The 17,442-nt window shown below is 46.4% G+C and overlaps 8 protein-coding genes across 8 annotated transcripts; 4 read left to right on the forward strand and 4 right to left on the reverse strand.

Moving 5' to 3' along the window:
• Nucleotides 1-273: 273 nt before the first annotated feature.
• L199_001008 (uncharacterized protein) lies at nucleotides 274-6,779 on the forward strand (the record flags this gene model as incomplete). Its single annotated transcript, XM_064886765.1, has 32 exons — nucleotides 274-824; nucleotides 898-1,017; nucleotides 1,120-1,340; nucleotides 1,419-1,438; nucleotides 1,497-1,645; nucleotides 1,707-1,761; nucleotides 1,819-1,837; nucleotides 1,895-2,119; nucleotides 2,210-2,601; nucleotides 2,665-2,743; nucleotides 2,827-2,876; nucleotides 3,018-3,164; nucleotides 3,225-3,269; nucleotides 3,322-3,386; nucleotides 3,444-3,464; nucleotides 3,527-3,588; nucleotides 3,660-3,733; nucleotides 3,811-3,957; nucleotides 4,015-4,101; nucleotides 4,173-4,269; nucleotides 4,324-4,367; nucleotides 4,431-4,791; nucleotides 4,856-4,892; nucleotides 4,958-5,040; nucleotides 5,107-5,186; nucleotides 5,252-5,657; nucleotides 5,748-5,962; nucleotides 6,054-6,193; nucleotides 6,264-6,342; nucleotides 6,406-6,430; nucleotides 6,486-6,591; nucleotides 6,653-6,779. 32 exons carry the CDS (start codon nucleotides 274-276, stop codon nucleotides 6,777-6,779), a joined length of 4,329 nt encoding a protein of 1,442 aa, XP_064742837.1.
• A 416-nt stretch (nucleotides 6,780-7,195) lies between these two features.
• On the forward strand, nucleotides 7,196-7,845 carry L199_001009 (uncharacterized protein; the record flags this gene model as incomplete). Its single annotated transcript, XM_064886766.1, has 2 exons — nucleotides 7,196-7,238; nucleotides 7,307-7,845. The coding sequence occupies 2 exons, from the start codon at nucleotides 7,196-7,198 to the stop codon at nucleotides 7,843-7,845; spliced, it is 582 nt and encodes a 193-aa protein (XP_064742838.1).
• A 321-nt stretch (nucleotides 7,846-8,166) lies between these two features.
• Nucleotides 8,167-8,733, reverse strand: L199_001010 (uncharacterized protein; the record flags this gene model as incomplete). The annotated part of the gene is made up of 1 exon (XM_064886767.1): nucleotides 8,167-8,733. The coding sequence occupies one exon, from the start codon at nucleotides 8,731-8,733 to the stop codon at nucleotides 8,167-8,169; it is 567 nt and encodes a 188-aa protein (XP_064742839.1).
• A 627-nt stretch (nucleotides 8,734-9,360) lies between these two features.
• L199_001011 (uncharacterized protein) lies at nucleotides 9,361-9,843 on the reverse strand (the record flags this gene model as incomplete). The annotated part of the gene is made up of 2 exons (XM_064886768.1): nucleotides 9,361-9,377; nucleotides 9,480-9,843. 2 exons carry the CDS (start codon nucleotides 9,841-9,843, stop codon nucleotides 9,361-9,363), a joined length of 381 nt encoding a protein of 126 aa, XP_064742840.1.
• A 398-nt stretch (nucleotides 9,844-10,241) lies between these two features.
• L199_001012 (uncharacterized protein) lies at nucleotides 10,242-10,778 on the reverse strand (the record flags this gene model as incomplete). Its single annotated transcript, XM_064886769.1, has 2 exons — nucleotides 10,242-10,558; nucleotides 10,664-10,778. 2 exons carry the CDS (start codon nucleotides 10,776-10,778, stop codon nucleotides 10,242-10,244), a joined length of 432 nt encoding a protein of 143 aa, XP_064742841.1.
• A 606-nt stretch (nucleotides 10,779-11,384) lies between these two features.
• On the forward strand, nucleotides 11,385-12,958 carry L199_001013 (guanine nucleotide-binding protein subunit beta-like protein; the record flags this gene model as incomplete). The annotated part of the gene is made up of 5 exons (XM_064886770.1): nucleotides 11,385-11,493; nucleotides 11,582-11,801; nucleotides 12,044-12,239; nucleotides 12,474-12,739; nucleotides 12,805-12,958. The coding sequence occupies 5 exons, from the start codon at nucleotides 11,385-11,387 to the stop codon at nucleotides 12,956-12,958; spliced, it is 945 nt and encodes a 314-aa protein (XP_064742842.1).
• Nucleotides 12,959-13,475: 517 nt separating this feature from the next.
• L199_001014 (uncharacterized protein) lies at nucleotides 13,476-14,148 on the reverse strand (the record flags this gene model as incomplete). Its single annotated transcript, XM_064886771.1, has 4 exons — nucleotides 13,476-13,523; nucleotides 13,589-13,672; nucleotides 13,755-13,882; nucleotides 13,974-14,148. 4 exons carry the CDS (start codon nucleotides 14,146-14,148, stop codon nucleotides 13,476-13,478), a joined length of 435 nt encoding a protein of 144 aa, XP_064742843.1.
• A 425-nt stretch (nucleotides 14,149-14,573) lies between these two features.
• Nucleotides 14,574-17,073, forward strand: L199_001015 (uncharacterized protein; the record flags this gene model as incomplete). The annotated part of the gene is made up of 7 exons (XM_064886772.1): nucleotides 14,574-14,849; nucleotides 14,964-15,092; nucleotides 15,237-15,335; nucleotides 15,431-15,677; nucleotides 15,773-16,080; nucleotides 16,211-16,877; nucleotides 16,937-17,073. The coding sequence occupies 7 exons, from the start codon at nucleotides 14,574-14,576 to the stop codon at nucleotides 17,071-17,073; spliced, it is 1,863 nt and encodes a 620-aa protein (XP_064742844.1).
• Nucleotides 17,074-17,442: the final 369 nt, after the last annotated feature.

Raw genomic sequence — 17,442 nt, forward strand, 5'->3', positions numbered from 1 at the left:
TGGATGGGCACTGTGCTTGTACTTACCATGTCAACATCCAAGACTTGTGTTTAGAGACGTTCAGCTGGATCCAGCGTGTTGCAAAGAGCGCCAGAGAACGATCTTTAGAATTCGTGTTATCAAGTGGAAGATCGCGTTTGTTTGGTTCGATCTTTGATTATCGTGATGTGAGTGGATTTGAACTGGGTATCCTGTCATGACGAAGATATTCATACATGGAATTATGTATGCAGCCTGAGCTTACTTTACGGTCTTATACAGTCAAGAATAGCAATGTCAAACAGACTTGATCAGCAAGCAGATGCGCATGACGAAGGGGTTGCTGGATCTTCTAGGATGATACCAATCTTAGGACCACCTATCGACCAACCTGTCATCTCGCCAAGACGTCTTTCAAGGGATGAAGCTTTGGGAAATGGTCCATCTGTAAGAGACAGACTGTCTGAGGGTCTCGAAGCAGGTCCGCGTGACAGAAAATCGGAGCAGCCAGTATCATCGAACAAGCAGGATGATTTAGAAGTTCGGTCGGACAAGGGTAACAATGGTGCGCCCCAGCAACGTTTTCTTGTCATGGCTGAAAAGCAGTCTTCCACGTCCCATCTACCTTCAGCCAATGGTATATCTCCCCGGCGATCTCCCACAATCGATCATGTCAGCCGATCAAATCCCGAAACCCATGAATTGCAACCTCTCCCATCGAACCATGACATCGCAATTTCCCAATCGAACGATGCCAACGCCCTACTCAACTTACCTCCGCCGCTACCATTCCATCTCTCTGTGGAAGGTCTGAAGATAGGTGTACCAGATAAGAAAGTCATCCCGTATGTAGCATCCTCTTATCCTCCTGGCCACATGTATCAGACGGCTGACCTGGAGTAATTTAATCCGGTGCAGATGGATACCGAGTTTCTTCCGCCAGAAACGGCCTGCCGCGATAGGTGAAGATAAACCGAAGAAGAAGTGGATCCTGAAAGATGTAGGATGTGAATGTCGTAGTGGGGAAGTCTTAGCTATGTGAGTGGGCTCTTCAATCCATCTTTCGATCTGTATGCTGACCCACTCTTCCCATCTCCCTATCATTGACAATGTCCTGACTCTCCCCCTTGTTTGATGTAGTCTCGGCGGATCCGGGTCAGGAAAGACCACATTACTCAACGCAATCGCCCATCGACTATCTGGCTTACCAACTGAATCCGGTCAAGTAGCTTACTACGCCGCTAACTCCCAAATATCAACTTCCCAGACGGCTGTCAGGGGTCAGAAGCTGGGTAAGAGTGAAGTGAAAAGGCGAATAGGTTTTGTACGACAACAGGATTACCTAGTAGAGTGTTTGACTGGTAAGTACCCCTTTGGATCCTCCTCATTGTGATCGTCAAAGAAAACTAAATAACATGCTTATACATACGAATCTATAGTGCGGGAAACTTTAACATATGTAAGCATATCCTCCCTTTCCGAATTGCCATGGAAATCGATATCTAATATCGGATTAGGCTGCAAAATTGCGATTGCCGACTTCACTCTCGGACGAAGCTATAACCCACATTGTGGATCAGACGATAGACGAGCTTGGATTGAGAGATGCCGCTGATACTGTCGTTGGAGGACCTTTGAGGAAAGGTATCTCAGGTGGAGAAAAACGGTGGGTCAAACATATGCATAGGTGGGAAAAGGGTATGCTGAATGGAGATATTGGTTGTCAGACGACTGTCAATTGGATGTGTATTGGTCACATTACCTAGTGTACTGATACTTGATGTGAGTCTAGTTACGTATCCCGAACATTTCTTATGCTGATAATCTCGATATTGACAGGAACCCACCTCAGGTCTAGGTTAGTTGATTGCGTCTTTGCAATCGATCGTGCACCGAAATTGAACGTCTCTCATAGATGCCTTCACATCCTATCTCCTCCTTCTCACGCTCTCACACCTTGCTCGTCGAGGACGAACAGTCATTCTATCCATACACGCACCTCGATCAGACGCATTTGATATATTCGATCGGATAGCGTTATTATCGAAAGGTGAAATAGTATATTCCGGGTTGAGGAGCGATTGTCTGGGATGGTTTGGAAGTTTAGGAGAACATGTGGAGAAGGGTGTAAATCCGTTAGGTGAGCCAGACTATTTTGCTCAGTGTTCAAACATTATGTCATGGTTTCGGCTTGGAGATGCTGATTTTGGTTTGTTTGGATCGTTTGTAGATTTCCTAATTGATGTATCCACCATTGACAACCGTACCCCCGAAGCTGAAGAAACCTCTCGATCCCGCGTATCTACTCTAGTGAACGCTTGGAAATCTAGATCACCGAATCATTTCGAAAATAGATTGTCTAAAAGCTCGATTGACTCCTCAATATCCGAAGTTCGACATTCTCAATTTAACGAGATTGTAGAGAGTACTGGAATTGAGAATGGTGGATCATCCTTGGATGCAAGAGACGAGAAAAGACCTGGATTATGGAAGCAAACTGTTGTGCTTACCGCTAGAGCACACCGGAACGTGTATAGAAACGTACCTCAACTGGTTGGTTTCTTGGTTCAGGCGATCGTGCTGGGTGTGATTATCGGTGTCACCTATTACAGGTTACCTGAAGTGAGTGAATGACATTACACTGGAGACTAGATCGGAACGCTGACGTTGGTATGTTGAATGTAGACTCCAACAGGTATTCAGAGCTTAAAAAACTTGAGTTTCCAGTTGATCCCAGGTGTTTTCTACTTGCAGCAAGTGTTTTGTAAGTGATACGTTTCAGGATCCTGCCTCCTGAGGATATGCGGATACTGTACTTATATTTTCCATCTCCCTCCTTGATTTAAGGGATATATAAGTTCTGTACCGATTTGATCATTTTCGATCGTGAACGAGAAGTAAGTCAGAATCTAGAGTACTCACCAATGAGGCGACGAGCTCATTGTTAATGATCTTCTAGGACCGACTTTACGTGAGACTTCGCATCGCTTTACTGCTTTTTTTTAATCTCAAACACTGATGATTGAGCCTCGAAATAGGATGTTACGCCATATATTATATCGGACTTCATCTCATACCTATTACCCAGTATATTGTCACCTACTATCTATGTTGTCTTAGTATATTTCATTTCGAGGTTGAGAACGGAAGATTTAGCTGCGAGGCTGTTCACGTCAATCGCTTCGGTAAGTGAAGCCCAGATAAATTACTCTCACCAGAAATGTTCTGCTAATTTATGATCATAGACCATCTTGGTTCAATTTGCTACTCAAGGATTATCTTTGGTCTCCGTAAGTCCCATCATTCCCCCTTTGATCCACACTGATCATCGATTTTCCATAGGCATCCCTTCTTAGATCCTTCTCTGCTGCTTCCTTAGTTGGCAATGCATTCAACCTCTTTATGATGTGAATATCTACCGCCCTACCCTTTCACGACAGATCGAAGCTAACATCTTGTCGCAGTATGAGTTCCGGTTTCATTGTGTAAGCTTCTCCTCGACCTACCACCGATGGAGCAAATCCAAGTACTGATATCGATCGTTCAGAACACATGTTCCTGCCTATGTCGCCTGGATACGCTGGCTTAGTCCGTATTTCTACTCTTTTCGTAAGTTGCTGTTTTTGCCTCTGAGAACTGATGGGATGTGATCGAGGCTGACGGCTATTATTGATACTTAGGTATAATCGCCACCACCCAATTCAAGGACCGTGTATTTGATTGTCCTCAGGATTCAGCCGCGAACCTCAATCAGGTGTGTCCCAATTACAAAGCTCATCTCTACTCTTCGACTGCACACCGTTGAATGCTGATACAACCCCAACTTATCAGTGCGATGGAAACAACGTTCTTAATGGTCTAAATTTTAATGCATCGATCAACATTGGTGCTTGGTTCGGAGGGTTAATTGGTGTGACAGTGGCGGAATATGCGCTGGCCTGCTTCATTTTATGGATATATACTGCCGGAGGTGTGAAAGTGAGTTGATCTGCATGTCAGTGCATCACTATCTCTACTGAACTGTACTCTTCTCAGCATGCATCCGAGATAGAGAGTCATAACCGAGGTAAAGGGACGGATGTGATGGAAAGTCACATGACGAGAGACAAGATCGATGTAGCCGTAAGTTCATTAAATATCCTTCTTTCAGATGGAAAAACCTGACAGGTCGACCGATACTTGACAAATGATAGGTCAAACACCTTACTTTGACATGGGAGAGGAAAGGTCGAGGAGCTGTAAAAGATAAGAGCAAGATCATCCTCAACGATGTTTCCGTCAATTTTCCAGGTCAGTCTTAACTATTGATCCTGGCGAAAGATGTTGCTGAACGTGTGCATATAGTTGGAGAAATATCTGCCATACTAGGACCATCGGGTGCAGGAAAGGTGAGATATCAACTGTCCTCCAGTGGATTTTCAGTAGGGTCAAAACTGATAAGATCATCTCAGTCAACATTATTACAACTTATCGCCGGACGTTCTCTGAATCCCGGTCCCTTATCCCGATTCTTTCATTCCGGCTCTCTACTCTTCGCAGGCGAAGTGGCCTCTCAAGCTTCACAGTCCAATGTGGCATTTGTAGAGCAAGACGATGACTGGCATCTACCCTCTCTAACCGTCAGAGAAACGCTCACGTATGCAGCTATCCTTCGTTTACCGGATAAGATGCCTAGGAAACAGAAGATCGCACGAGCGGAAACTGTTCTGAGGATGTTGGGGCTGAAAGATTGTGCGGATTTACCGGTTGGTGGACAATTGTTGAAAGGGATTAGTGGAGGTGAGAAAAGAAGGTTAAGTTTGGCCGTTCAAAGTGAGTATAGTGGACTATGGTGAATATCGGCGGAGAGGGTAGCTGATAATGGACTTGTGGGTAGTGATTAATGATCCGGCTGTGCTGGTTGTTGATGAACCGTGAGTCGTCATTCTCTGGAGAATCCCGACAATGAAAATGAGATTGACGGCGTTATCTGTGTTAGCACGTCGGGTTTAGATGCAAGTATCGCTTTAAGCGTCATGCAGGTGCTGCGTGACATCGCTGCTACTGGAAGGACAGTCATAGGTCAGTAGGGTCTCCAGCATTATCATGAACGGTTCGGGTGCAAGTAGCTGAAGGATCGTTGTACAGCTACGATTCATCAACCTCGAAGTGATATATGGAAGTTAGCAGACAATGTCACGCTCTTAGCGAAAGGTGGGGTAGTAGCTGTAAGTCCCATCTTTGTGTGACCGCCATGCATCATTGGCGCGGTATTGAGCTGACTTGACGATAGTTCAACGGTAAACGATCCGAGGCCGTTGAATACTTTGGTTCTATCGGACATCCAATGCCATCCGAATTGTTTAATCCAGCGGATCACTTGTTGGATCTGGTATCTGTCGATCCCCGACCGCAGGGGTACGAAACCTCCTTATCTCGAGTACGGAATTTGACCTCCCGATGGTCGTCTCATGCCAACAAGGAGAACGGGGAGGAATCGGAGCAAGGTAAAACGTCACAAGTACTATCAAGAGGTGGAGGAACGACTTCTATGAGAGTCGCCCTGCCAGTCGTGTTGGAACGTCATTGGAAGAATCTCTGGAGGAGGAAAGATGTATTCTTCAATAGATTGGTTCAGACACCTTTGCTGGGTGGGATGTTCATACTGTTCTTTCAAAGGTTGAATCATGGTCCATCAGGTGAGTGAGAATCATGCTTCGCTATACTATAACATCTCAATACTAGCTGCTGTTCACTGATGCGCTCCCTCTCCTCTCTATACTGCGCAGGTGCTCAGGATCGGATCGGTATAACTATCGAATCCACCTCGGCAATCGCTTTTGTCGGTCTGTTGAACGCTATGGCGATTTTTCCGGCGGATAGAAACCTGTATTTGCACGAAGCTCAATCAAGTGCGAGATATTCACCGGCCACCTTTGTCATTACCTACACTCTGGTTGAACTGGGCTTCGAGCTAGCTGGAGGCTTCGGATATGCTGCCATCGTGAGTGCTCACAACTCTCTTGACAACGCCTCGGACCATGTCAGGAGCTTCAACCTCGACCTCCATGTTGATAACGCTTTTGACGTGACAGATGAACATCGGGGTGGGTATGCAAACTTCCGTACGGATATACTTCGAGTTCGCGATAACCATCTGGGCAATGGTCAACATGGGTGAAAGTTTCGCTATGATCTTTGGTAGTTGGATTCAGACCGAGGGATTGACCGTAACGTGGGTGGAGCGATCAACATCAACAACTCCTTTTCGTCCTTTTGACTGAAAAATCTTTTCTACTCCGCAGCGTCGTTTCGACTATTTTATCAATGATTGGGCAAGTCAGTGGAGTGATATCACTGAGTGTACCAACCTGGCTGGCTGGGGTGAGTCAGTATCTCTTCTATCGTCGATCGTCAGCTGACCAGATGCTTCATCATCTTCTACAGCTTGCTTGGGCAACTTGTGTGAAAGGTGAGATATCATCATTAGATATTCGATAAACACTATTGACACTCCCTGGAAACAGCTGCAACTCGAATACAGATTATCAATGAATCAGTCGGACTAGTATTCAATTGTAGTCAAGATGAGATAACATCGGGTGCTTGTGTAGCTCAAAGTGGAGAACAGTTGTAAGTTCTTGAACCCAATTGTCGATGAAGATAGCTGAATATAGGGCACGCATACCGATAGGTTAGCTCTTTTCGGTTGGAATGATCTCAACACTGCTAGGTACATGGGGATCATGGTTGCGATCGCTGTAGCGTGGAGGATAGTCGCTTGGCTGAACCTTGCTGGTAGAGTTGGCGGATTACGATGATCATTTTGAGATAGGAGAGGACCCAGAATAGATTGGTGTAACAATATTGCATTTTATACGTGTTGTGCTAGTGTCCATCTCGTAGAATATATGCATTATCCCGCATCGAGAGCTATCATGCATGCTGCTTATCGTGCCACGACAAAAGAAGATGTTCGAGCGGAGATGACCGTTAAACTCTAGATCTTATCGATGACGAGTCTGACGTCAAACTGACACAGAATTCAATCCAAATCTCTGAAGCCTATAAATTGGGTACTCTTAGACTGGTCACCAAGCAGTCCAACTAGACCGACATCTCCGCTATAGCTGTCATAGCCACCATCTTCTGAAGCAATAAGAGAACCCAGCTTCCCACCGCGTCACAACGATCTGAAGCAGCCAGTGATTATATCTTAAACTTCTCCCAGTACAAAATGACAGACGCTACCAAAGACCCAGCTGCGCCCCCTCTAGCAGGTGAGTAATTAACATTACGAATTTGCTCCTTTAATATACCTTTCACCAATGGCTGATATATGGTTAAGCCTATGCACTATGGCTTGTCCCTACTGTACCCGAGCAGAGCGAGAAGTTCCAAAACCTGATTACCGATTTCGCATCTCTCGAACAACCCTCACCAGTCTTCTCACCTCATATCACCCTCATCCACCCGATCCCACTATCCACCAGACTACGCGATATCCATGCGGGTGTTAGAGATGCCATCAAGGCTACTTCGTCCAAACACTCTCTACAAACACTTACGGTCGATCTCAATCCAGCTCAAAAGGGAGACAAGTACTATCAATCAGTCTTGGCTCCCGTCAATCTCCCCAACGAAGCTCTCTCAAGCTTGCGAGAAGCAGTGGAAGATGTATTCGCCCTTAAAAACTTACCTGAATACTTCCCTCATCTAAGTTTGTTCTACGGTGGGGTCAGTCCCAAGAGGAGAGACGAAATTGCGAAGATTGCAAATGAGAAAATAGGAGAATTAGGAAAGGTAGAAATCGGGGAGATCGCTATCGTGAGCTGTGTAGGGACTGCTGAGAAGTGGGAGGTGGTTGGAAGAGAGAAATTGAGTTGATCAGGCTGGAATTCGAAGAAGAAGAGAGATGGAAATGTAGGAAGTTCAAGAACTTGATTGTTAACACATCCATTTGTACGTTATATAATCACATGTATGATAATCCCGATCCTAAATCACTGTGTCTTTCTTGGACATACAACCGTTGAGACAGCTGCCGGAGCTCATAAGATGTAACCATTCATTGCGTGCTCACAGATGCGACTTCGGCAGGCTGCAAAGTTTTCCACATCCTCATGCATGATATCATATCCTCAATTCTACCATCCGCCTGAATCCTGAGTATTGTTAATTCATGAACCTACTTTCTCATAGTCTCATCTATTGCTCGTCCCTCTTCCAAAGATACGCACCTGCTCCAGCGACTATACCGCCACCCACACAAGTGGTACAGCAGCAACAAAGTGTGGTACATGGACAACAGATGGCTCGCATCACCTTCTCTCCGGTAGTGAGAGGCCGAGTACTCTGGCCTACAGCACCAGGACCAAAAGGTTTCATAGAACCATGTTTATCACCTCCTGCACCTGGTGTATAGCTCATTTGGGAGGGATGAGATCGGTATCCTGAATGACCAAAAGGTCGAGGTTCTCCGAAAAATATATCGTCTCTCGGACCGGGAAATCTCGTATGGAATCGATCGCGAAAGAAGGGATCGTCGTCCCAGTCCGTGGACCTCGTATGAGCTTGATGAGGCTTGCTGATTGGCTCTACTGTGGGGTGGGTCTGTTGAGGAGCTCCTTTATTACTTGTTCGAGTACTATCGTGTGCATCTTTGCTAATATCTTCTGGAGCTCTATGCGAAGCTTTACTTGTTTCACTTGATACCCCAGCTCTGGAGCGATCGTTTGTGTGAGTCTCTGCAGATTTACTTCCTTCGCTGGACATTTCGTACTAGAAGCGCCGACTTGTCTGATTTTTAAGATAAATCGAAGAGGATGAATCGATCACTGTTAAAAATTCCCTCATGCCAACACTCCCAAAATCACTGGCGGTCCTACACAGCCAAGAACCAGACTGCCGCAGAAATCTGTCCGGGGTCATGCGTCTGATCTTTTCATAAAACAACGGACAGTAAATTCTTCTTCGAATGGAGGGGTGGTTCGTAGCGGACGTACGTCATGATTTCGAGATGCAGGCGATGGCACCTTTTTGATCAGAATGCCACCATCCGTGATTGAAAAGCGGCAGAGACGTGAAATGATCATATGGGCATATTTGTCTTCCCTTGACCTCTCATCATAACCTTTGATGGAATACATGTCTACTGTAGAAGCGTATTGCTTGGGACGAGCATAGTTCCACGACCCTTTGTGAGCATGAGAAGCTATGTATGTGTTAACAGGTAGATTCGTAGGGATGTCACTGTGCCACTTCCTCGAGTGATGTGTGTGCTCCTTCCAATCGATTCTTGTGCTACAATATGGACGAGATACTCGATTTATCAAATGTGGCCGACCGTCGCGGAGGATCATGCAAAGGGGTTGATTTCTACAAAGGACATCAAAGAGTACGTCAGGAGTTCTGGACGACTAGTTCAGAGTATCACATCAATTGTCAGGATCATGATGGGACCTCCCGCCCACAGCCCCCACACATGGAAGTCCCACAACTAATACAAGTTTGGTACGTACATATCCCACAAGCGCCAATGATTAGAGCAGCACCATGACAGGCACATCCAACATGTTTGATACAGGACCATCCTCCGGATGCGGTCGAGCCCGAACAATGAGCACATCGATTGAGTGATGATCGATTCGCCTCGCCCGTGTCCGTATCTGTACCTTGACCAGGTGCCGAATAGGTCATCTGGTTCCAAGTGCTTCTTGCCCTATTAGGCGCTGTCATATCTCGCTGTTGGATCTTGAGATAGTCATCAAGAGTCCTGGTGTCTTTTCTGGTAGCTTCAGTAGACTGGGCATCAGATGCTGCAGATGCGGGAGAGATGGTATCTTCAGCCGCAGCTTGTAAGGTGTTATCTTGCTTGGATGTCATGACAGCCTTGACAGGGTATGCCATTTGCTTCTGCTCTGTGTGTTCAAGATCTGACTAGAAGAGGCAGTGTACTGACAAACAGCGGGTATAGGATGTATAGCGATAGCATAAATAGTAGTGATGATAGATAGATGCAGGTGCCGCTGCAGGATTGCGATCTTGGATGTAAGGAGAAAGTCGATCCAAGGGAACAAAGGGGACAAAGGTGAGAGCCTTCTGGCCACAATTTGAGCAGAGACGAGCTCCTAGAACATGCGATTGACTGCACTTGCTGGGGCCCTGAGACCACGGAAAGCCATGCATATAAGTGGCATACTTCGCATATTTCACGTATGTACTTCGGACCACGGCGCACTTTCATAATCATGTTTGTATGATGATACTGATACTTTCACCCTCTATCCCAGAGGGTTACAATCCTCACAGATCCCACACCCACAAAAGTGATCTAACCAGCAGCATGGCCCTACACAACAGCAGCCCACTGCGACCATACCCGCTTTCGTGACGGCGGAAACACACGATCCACAAACCAGTGCACAACAGAAAAGCCCCCTTGGGACTCCCATTATCGTTGTCCTACTGTGACTCCTAGATTTGTCCTGTCGGGGAGCTGAAGTCGAGGCTGCACGGTACTCAGGTCGGCTATGAGACTTATATTGGGTTTGGTGAACGGAGGCTCCAGCAGCTTCCGTGGGTGGTCGTTGGGTGGTTCCTCCTCATGAGAATGTCGAATGATTCAGTGATCGATTATCCCAGTTGTCATCTGCAGATTGTCTCTGATGGCTTGCTTCTGGCTGAGAGATATTGGATGGCTCACCCTGATTAGGATGTACGGTGTCAGTCCATTCGGACGGATCAGTGGTATTTTCTCGCCAATTCTGGATGGTAGCTTTCGTGTCAGCATCTTTGATGTTAGTATCCGCTTGACTCATTGTGAGAGTGGTTGATGGATAAAGAGTAAAACAAGATAGAGCAAAGCAGAAATCAATGTTCATCAGGTAGGATTTCATTGTTTCCGAGGTCTGGTTGGGGGATAGTCGGGACACCATCTCTTACTATTCCATTAAAGGAGAATTATACCTCATAGGCCATCGAGGCGAAACGTATTATATCCTAAAGAGTCCTTTGATGTATGACGCTCGTCTCCAAGGGAACAACATTGAAACGATCCGATGTCGAGGGACAACGGATGCGCTAGCTATGCTACATGTAGCGACAAATCATGATGAGGTTCTTTTATCAAAGCATGCAGTAACATCGTTTGAAAATGCCTGCCAGACGAGTGGACCACCTCCACCGACCTAAACATCATCTCGGGAATACGGCATTTTCTTGTGCGATCGACATTTTCGTCAAATGTGGCGAAAGTATACCAAAAAAGTGAATTGCCCTGAATTGTCCAGTTTTCACGCTTTTGCACCATCATCCACTGCTACTGCTCCAGACGACTTTGTCGAAAACCTCCAATCGCTATATCTTATAGCTTCAACTCCCAAAAAGAAACCTTTATACATATCCATCATCATCGACACGACAAAATGGCTGAGCCTCTCGTATTCAAGGGTACCCTCGCCGGCCACTCCGGCTGGATCACCGCCATCGCTACTTCAAGTGAAAACCCAGACATGATCTTGACCGCTTCTAGGGGTGGGTTTGGTTCTTAGGTTGAACAATAGGATAGGAAGAAAGTAGAAGGCGAATATAGGCTGACAACTCTGTTTGTTCGTATGAATAGACAAGACCATCATCGTCTGGCAACTCACTCGAGATGATGGATCTTTCGGTTTCCCCAAAAAGATCCTCCACGGACACAACCACTTTGTATCCGATGTAGTCATCTCATCAGATGGTCAATTCGCTCTTTCCTCATCATGGGACCACACCCTCAGATTATGGGACTTGAACACCGGTTTGACCACTAGAAAATTCGTTGGACACACTGGTGATGTTCTTTCGTGAGTTTGAGATCTCTCATATATTGAGGAAGAAGGATAGAGTAGATTTTAGGTTTGATGCTGTCAGAGCTGGGGCATTGAAGGAGTAACGCTGTCACGGAACTGTTTCTTTGCTTGTCTATAAACAGATGTTCGCACGAACAAAACTTGGTTGAGATGGAGATGTAAAGAGGCAGCGGGAGTTGGGAAGGGAAGAAACGCTGTCATTAGACAATCATACTGACTGTCTCCTTCCTTTTCAGCGTCTCATTCTCAGCTGACAACCGACAAATCGTCTCCGCTTCCCGAGACCGAACCATCAAGCTCTGGAACACCCTCGGTGAATGTAAATTCAACATCACCGAAGATGGTCACTCCGAATGGGTCTCATGTGTTCGATTCTCCCCTAACCCCGTTATCCCTGTCATCGTATCTGCCGGTTGGGACAAGACCGTCAAGGTGAGTGGGAAATTCGTCATCCTTTTACCACAACCTCTTCTCTTTCATTTGTCCCTACCTCATCGACATGATGCGATCTATATATATTTGCTACTTCAGAGGGGTGAAACAGACCCGATGAGACAATCTTTTCCACCAAGATCTCTGATCTTTCTTTTATCATTATCAATTTTCTTACTTCAACTTGGTCACTGAGTAAGACAAGTTGCTGATCTTCTGGGTATTGGCAACTAGGTTTGGGAACTTTCCAAGTGTAAGCTCAAGACCAACCACTACGGTCACACCGGATACATCAACACCCTCGCTGTCTCTCCCGATGGATCCCTCGCTGCTTCAGGTGGTAAAGATGGTATTACCATGCTTTGGGACTTGAACGACGGTAAACACCTTTACTCCCTCGATGCCGGAGATGTCGTCAACGCCCTTGTCTTCTCCCCTAACCGATACTGGCTCTGTGCTGCTACCTCCTCTTCCATCAAGATCTTCGACCTTGAATCCAAGTGAGTAAACAACGCGTACCTCCTTTTACCCTACGACTCTTGCTGATTGCGCTGTCTTGTTCTAGATCAATCGTCGATGATCTCCGACCAGACTTTGACGGTCTCTCCGACAAAGCCCGAAAACCCGAATGTACTTCTCTCGCTTGGTCCGCTGATGGTCAAACTCTTTTCGCTGGTTTCTCAGACAACCTCGTTAGAGTCTGGGTTGTTGTCGTATAGATAGAATTGATCAAATAATCTATTGTGGGATGGGTCTATATGAGAGGTTTGCTTGTACAACTTTGCATGCAGATGATCACTGGATATAACATACTATGGTTTTGACTTGTTTCGTCGCGTTTTGTCCTGTGCTCAGGCTCATCCCGTAAAATCTCTTGCTGCTCATGTCGAATCCACTTGAAGAGACGATCGGCTGCGTTTTGAGAGTCGTTACGCCATATGGGTATATCTCAATCCATATGTCTGAACCACATTAATGATATCTACACCTCCATGTGGATCGATTTTCCATACCTGAATAGTAGTACCTCGACAATGAGAATTAGGTCATATGAGACTTGTATTACATTATAAGTGGATATACATTATGAATGGTATATATGATACGAGAATGTACAAAAGATCCAGTATGGTGGGGGCATGAGATCCGTTTCAATGGAAAAATATATTATCTCACTAAGGATCGTGAGGTTGATATATCCGCGTTTGGAGTTCTGACAGAAAGCATTATGACGAACTATAAATCGTATTCGTCCGAATCTGAATCGTCTCGTTTACGTTGGATCTGCAATGCGTTTCCATCAGTCGTCCGAAAAGGGCATGATACTCCAAGTGGTGGTGTGCACTCACAGTTATACCACCACCTAGCGATTTTGTCCTTCCTCCAGCGGATACAGCTGGTGTTGTATTCTTACTGGGAGGTGGATTAGATACCTAAGGTAACAATGTCAAGTCAGCTGTTGTTTTCCGGATATTGAAAACTACGCTGTACAAATTGTGAGGAGGAGACATTCACCTGTTCCAATAACCCTTTCAAAGCTTCATCCGTCACTTGACCTCTAATCTGACCTTGCTGCCCCATCCTTACCAGTAAATCTTCCACTTGCGCTGCCAGTTGTGGTCGAGTAAGGGATATTCGAGATACTAAAGATGAGCATACATGTATCAGCTAAGACCACTCCCGGATGTATCAAGCTATCGCAGCGATATCGACTGAGTAAACATGGGAGCTCACATCGCTCCCTAGCAGCGGGTTCCAACATTGCAGCAATCATGGTCCTCTTCATTTCCTCTGCCTGTCTCGCCCTAGCTTCTGCTGCCTCTCTCTCCTCAGGGGATGGTCCATTGTTCCCTCCGCTTGGTCCGCCTGAAGCTGGTTTGAATCCTTGAGGTAGCTGAAAATTGGACATGGTATGGGTATCCAGTTTGTTTAACAAACAGTGAGTCTGATGATCTTTCTGAGGAATGTTGATTTCTCATGACGAATAAAATAATGTTCGTAGAGGTTGACTTTCAGCTTGTAACGAGAGTGTGAGTATCGTTGCCGCCACGCGAGATCCATGGGCGTGTCGCGTGCGAATGAAACGCCGGTGAGCCAGGCTCTGGATGATGACGGCATTTCGATCGAGTGGCAGCTGGGTGGTCATGGTCGGTGCCCTCGGTTATCTACGAGGATGCATGAACCGTCGAGTCCATAGGAATAGAATAGAATGATTTATCATCCTATCATCCCTCCATCAATCACCATACATTGTATCCTGTGTCAGAAACCTGCCAAGCAACCTAACCAGCTCCTCCCGACTCGAGTTGCACGAGCCTACAGAGACCACCAATGATGTCATCTCCACCACCTTCCACTTCCACTTCCTCCACTCCCATCCCCGGAGCAGCGCTATCGTCGACTGCCAAACCTAAGCGGAACAGGAAGAAGCCGGCCGCAAAGTCAGACGAAGCGCCTGTCACAGCTGAAGAGGCAGTCTCGAGCCCAGCAGCTCAACCCCAGGACGAGGTGACGGCTACTGTACCCGGTGTGAACGGCAGTGGAAGTAAGGAGAAAGGTCCGGTGGAAGAAGTGATAGCTAAGAGGATAAGGCAGTTGACCAAGAAGCTCGTGAGTGTAGTCAGATCATCTGAAGAGTTATCATCACCAAAGGCATAGAGATTCTTTGATCAAACAGATACAGCAAAGTACACATGAGCTGACATTTTTTCTATGACCTTTCAGCAACGATTCAGGGGATATGCCTCACAACCTCATGAGACTCTGAATGCCGATCAAAAAGCTGCGATAAGTAGTTTACCAACTTTGGAAAATATTTACAAAGAATTGGAAGATCTTTCAAAGCAAGTGGAGGTGAGTGACTCGATATATTACCGGGTTGTCGTCATTTAGAGGATGGAATAGAAGGCCGTTCCCTTTGAGGATGGGACAAAAGGAGAACCGGACGTTGTGTATACTTCGCAGTATCTTTACTGATGATGCCACTTCACATGATAGCCCGTAGAACTGGAACAAGCTGGAAAGCTCAGAGAACTGAAAGAACAAGCCAGACAAGAAGCTGAAGGATTAGTAGCGGGCAAGATTACAGAATTCCAAGTGGGTAGAACAACCTTCTCAGCCAGAATGTTGAGCTTGTCTATCTATCACCCGTTTATCGCATAGGCGACTGATTCTGCATCTTATATTGTCAGACATCCCTTTCTACGCCTCTTTCCGTTTTCCTACGTCTTCATCGTCTACTCCATCCTGCCCGTCCTTCCGACCATGAACATCTGACTTTCGCTAGATTGGAGTTACCCACGAATCTCCAAGATGAAGTTCAAGCTACGGATGTATTGCGTGTAGGAAGGATGTACGATGATTTGCTCGCTGGTGGAGATAGGGGTGTTGAGGTTATTGCTGGATTGGTAAAAGGTTCAACGGGTGATGACGAAGAGAGTAAGTCCTTCTTCGCATTGGGCGTCTACGAAATACCTTCTCAGAGTATAGTCCTTCTCTCATGTCAGACTAATTAACCTGTTGGCTTCTTCTAGACGATCACATCCATCATTTGCTTGCCTTGCTCGCCGCCTCCGACTCTCTTCCCGCTGAAAACGCTGCACCCGAAGAAGTGAATCTGGAAGAAGCTCAACCTGCACCGGAGGTAGAGGAGCCAGCGTCAAAAGCGCCTTCAATCAACGGTGAGGTGAATGGAGATGCAAACGAAGAGGAGATCACGACTGGCCCCGCCTCAGTGAACGGGACGACAGGAGCAGGTCAAGGAGCCCTGAACTTCTTACAAGAGGATGAATTGGCCGAAGAAGAGGAGTTTGAGATTGTGCCTAGTTTGAGACCCGATCAGGTATGTGAATTTTTCTATCATCCCACTTTCACTTGTACCGCTGTAAGATTGTCAAGTGGCAATTCGGAGCTTCTGACCCTGAGTGTTGTTTATATATGATCTTGAGCTGACATATTTGCTTCGCTCTCAGACTTCTGGTTTCCAACCTCCCCAAGAACCAGTCACGACCATCCCTCCTCCACCTATCGACGCCGAACCTGCATCTCAACACCCAGTCAACTCTTCCGCTCCTGCACCCTTCACTGCTTCTGGAAAGTTCGACTGGGCCGCCGATGAAGATCTGGACGAAGCTACTGAAGCAGCTCACATCAGACAAGCATTCGCTTTACCACCCAGCGGCTCGCAAACTCCCGCTCAGCAACCTGAACCTCAAGGTAAAGTAGAGGAAACCACCGTACCTACCGAGGATGAGGAGCCGGCTTTAGCTCTGATACAGGAGAACGAACTTGCCAATGCACACGTGTCCGAATCTGCTGTAGCGGTGCCTACAGCGGTGGAGAGTGATGCTGTCCCTGCTCCACCTGCTGTTGAACCTAAAGATATCCCCGTACAAGGAAAGGGACAAAGAGGTCATGGAGTTGGAAATGGTAGAGGAGGAAGAGGTGGACGAAATGCCTCAGGAAGGAATCAAGTTCAGAAGGCACCTGTCAAACCTACGATAGACGAAGATGGATTCCAAGTTGTCGGAAGACAAATGCCACCCACATCGAATAGAGGTAGAGGCAAAGTCAATGGAAGTGGAAGAGGTGATAGCGGTAGAGGAAGAGGTCAGAGCGGTAGAGGACGTGGTGGAGCAGGTAAGGATCCGCGTTATCCGTTGAGCCGATGGTCAAGCTGATATGTGGATGTTGTGTAGGTCATCGAGGTGCCAATCGCCCTAATGGAGAAGGGACGAACCAAAATCAGAATCAACAAGGCGGAAATAGACCACCAAGACAGCAACGACAACCTTCTCAAGCTCAGGGTCAAGTCAAGACGCCTGCTGCTGCATAATCATATGAAGTGAATCATCAGTACTGGTGATAACGGAGAGGAGCCAGGAATAGAGGGATGAGCATCATCATCGACGCCTCGATTAGCAAAAGTTCTTTTGTACAAATATTAGCGATGTTCATAATCACGATATCAGAATGGTTCAAAGTAGAAGAGAGAAGGGGAAAAGTGCACACGTATAATAACCTCTATGGAGATACAAGCATCATTCACATTTCATAATATATGCATCAATGATCTCTTGTGGCACGTATGAAAAGGTGTAACGTTACCTCTGCGCTCTCAAGGGAAGAGTCACTGACTTTTCAGTCGACAAGAAGGCATTGACAGAGTGCTGCTAGTTCTATCGAGATCAATTAGCATCTTGTC

This window comes from Kwoniella botswanensis, chromosome 1, assembly GCF_036426115.1.
Source record: "Kwoniella botswanensis chromosome 1, complete sequence".
NCBI classification, from domain to species: Eukaryota; Fungi; Basidiomycota; class Tremellomycetes; order Tremellales; family Cryptococcaceae; genus Kwoniella; species Kwoniella botswanensis.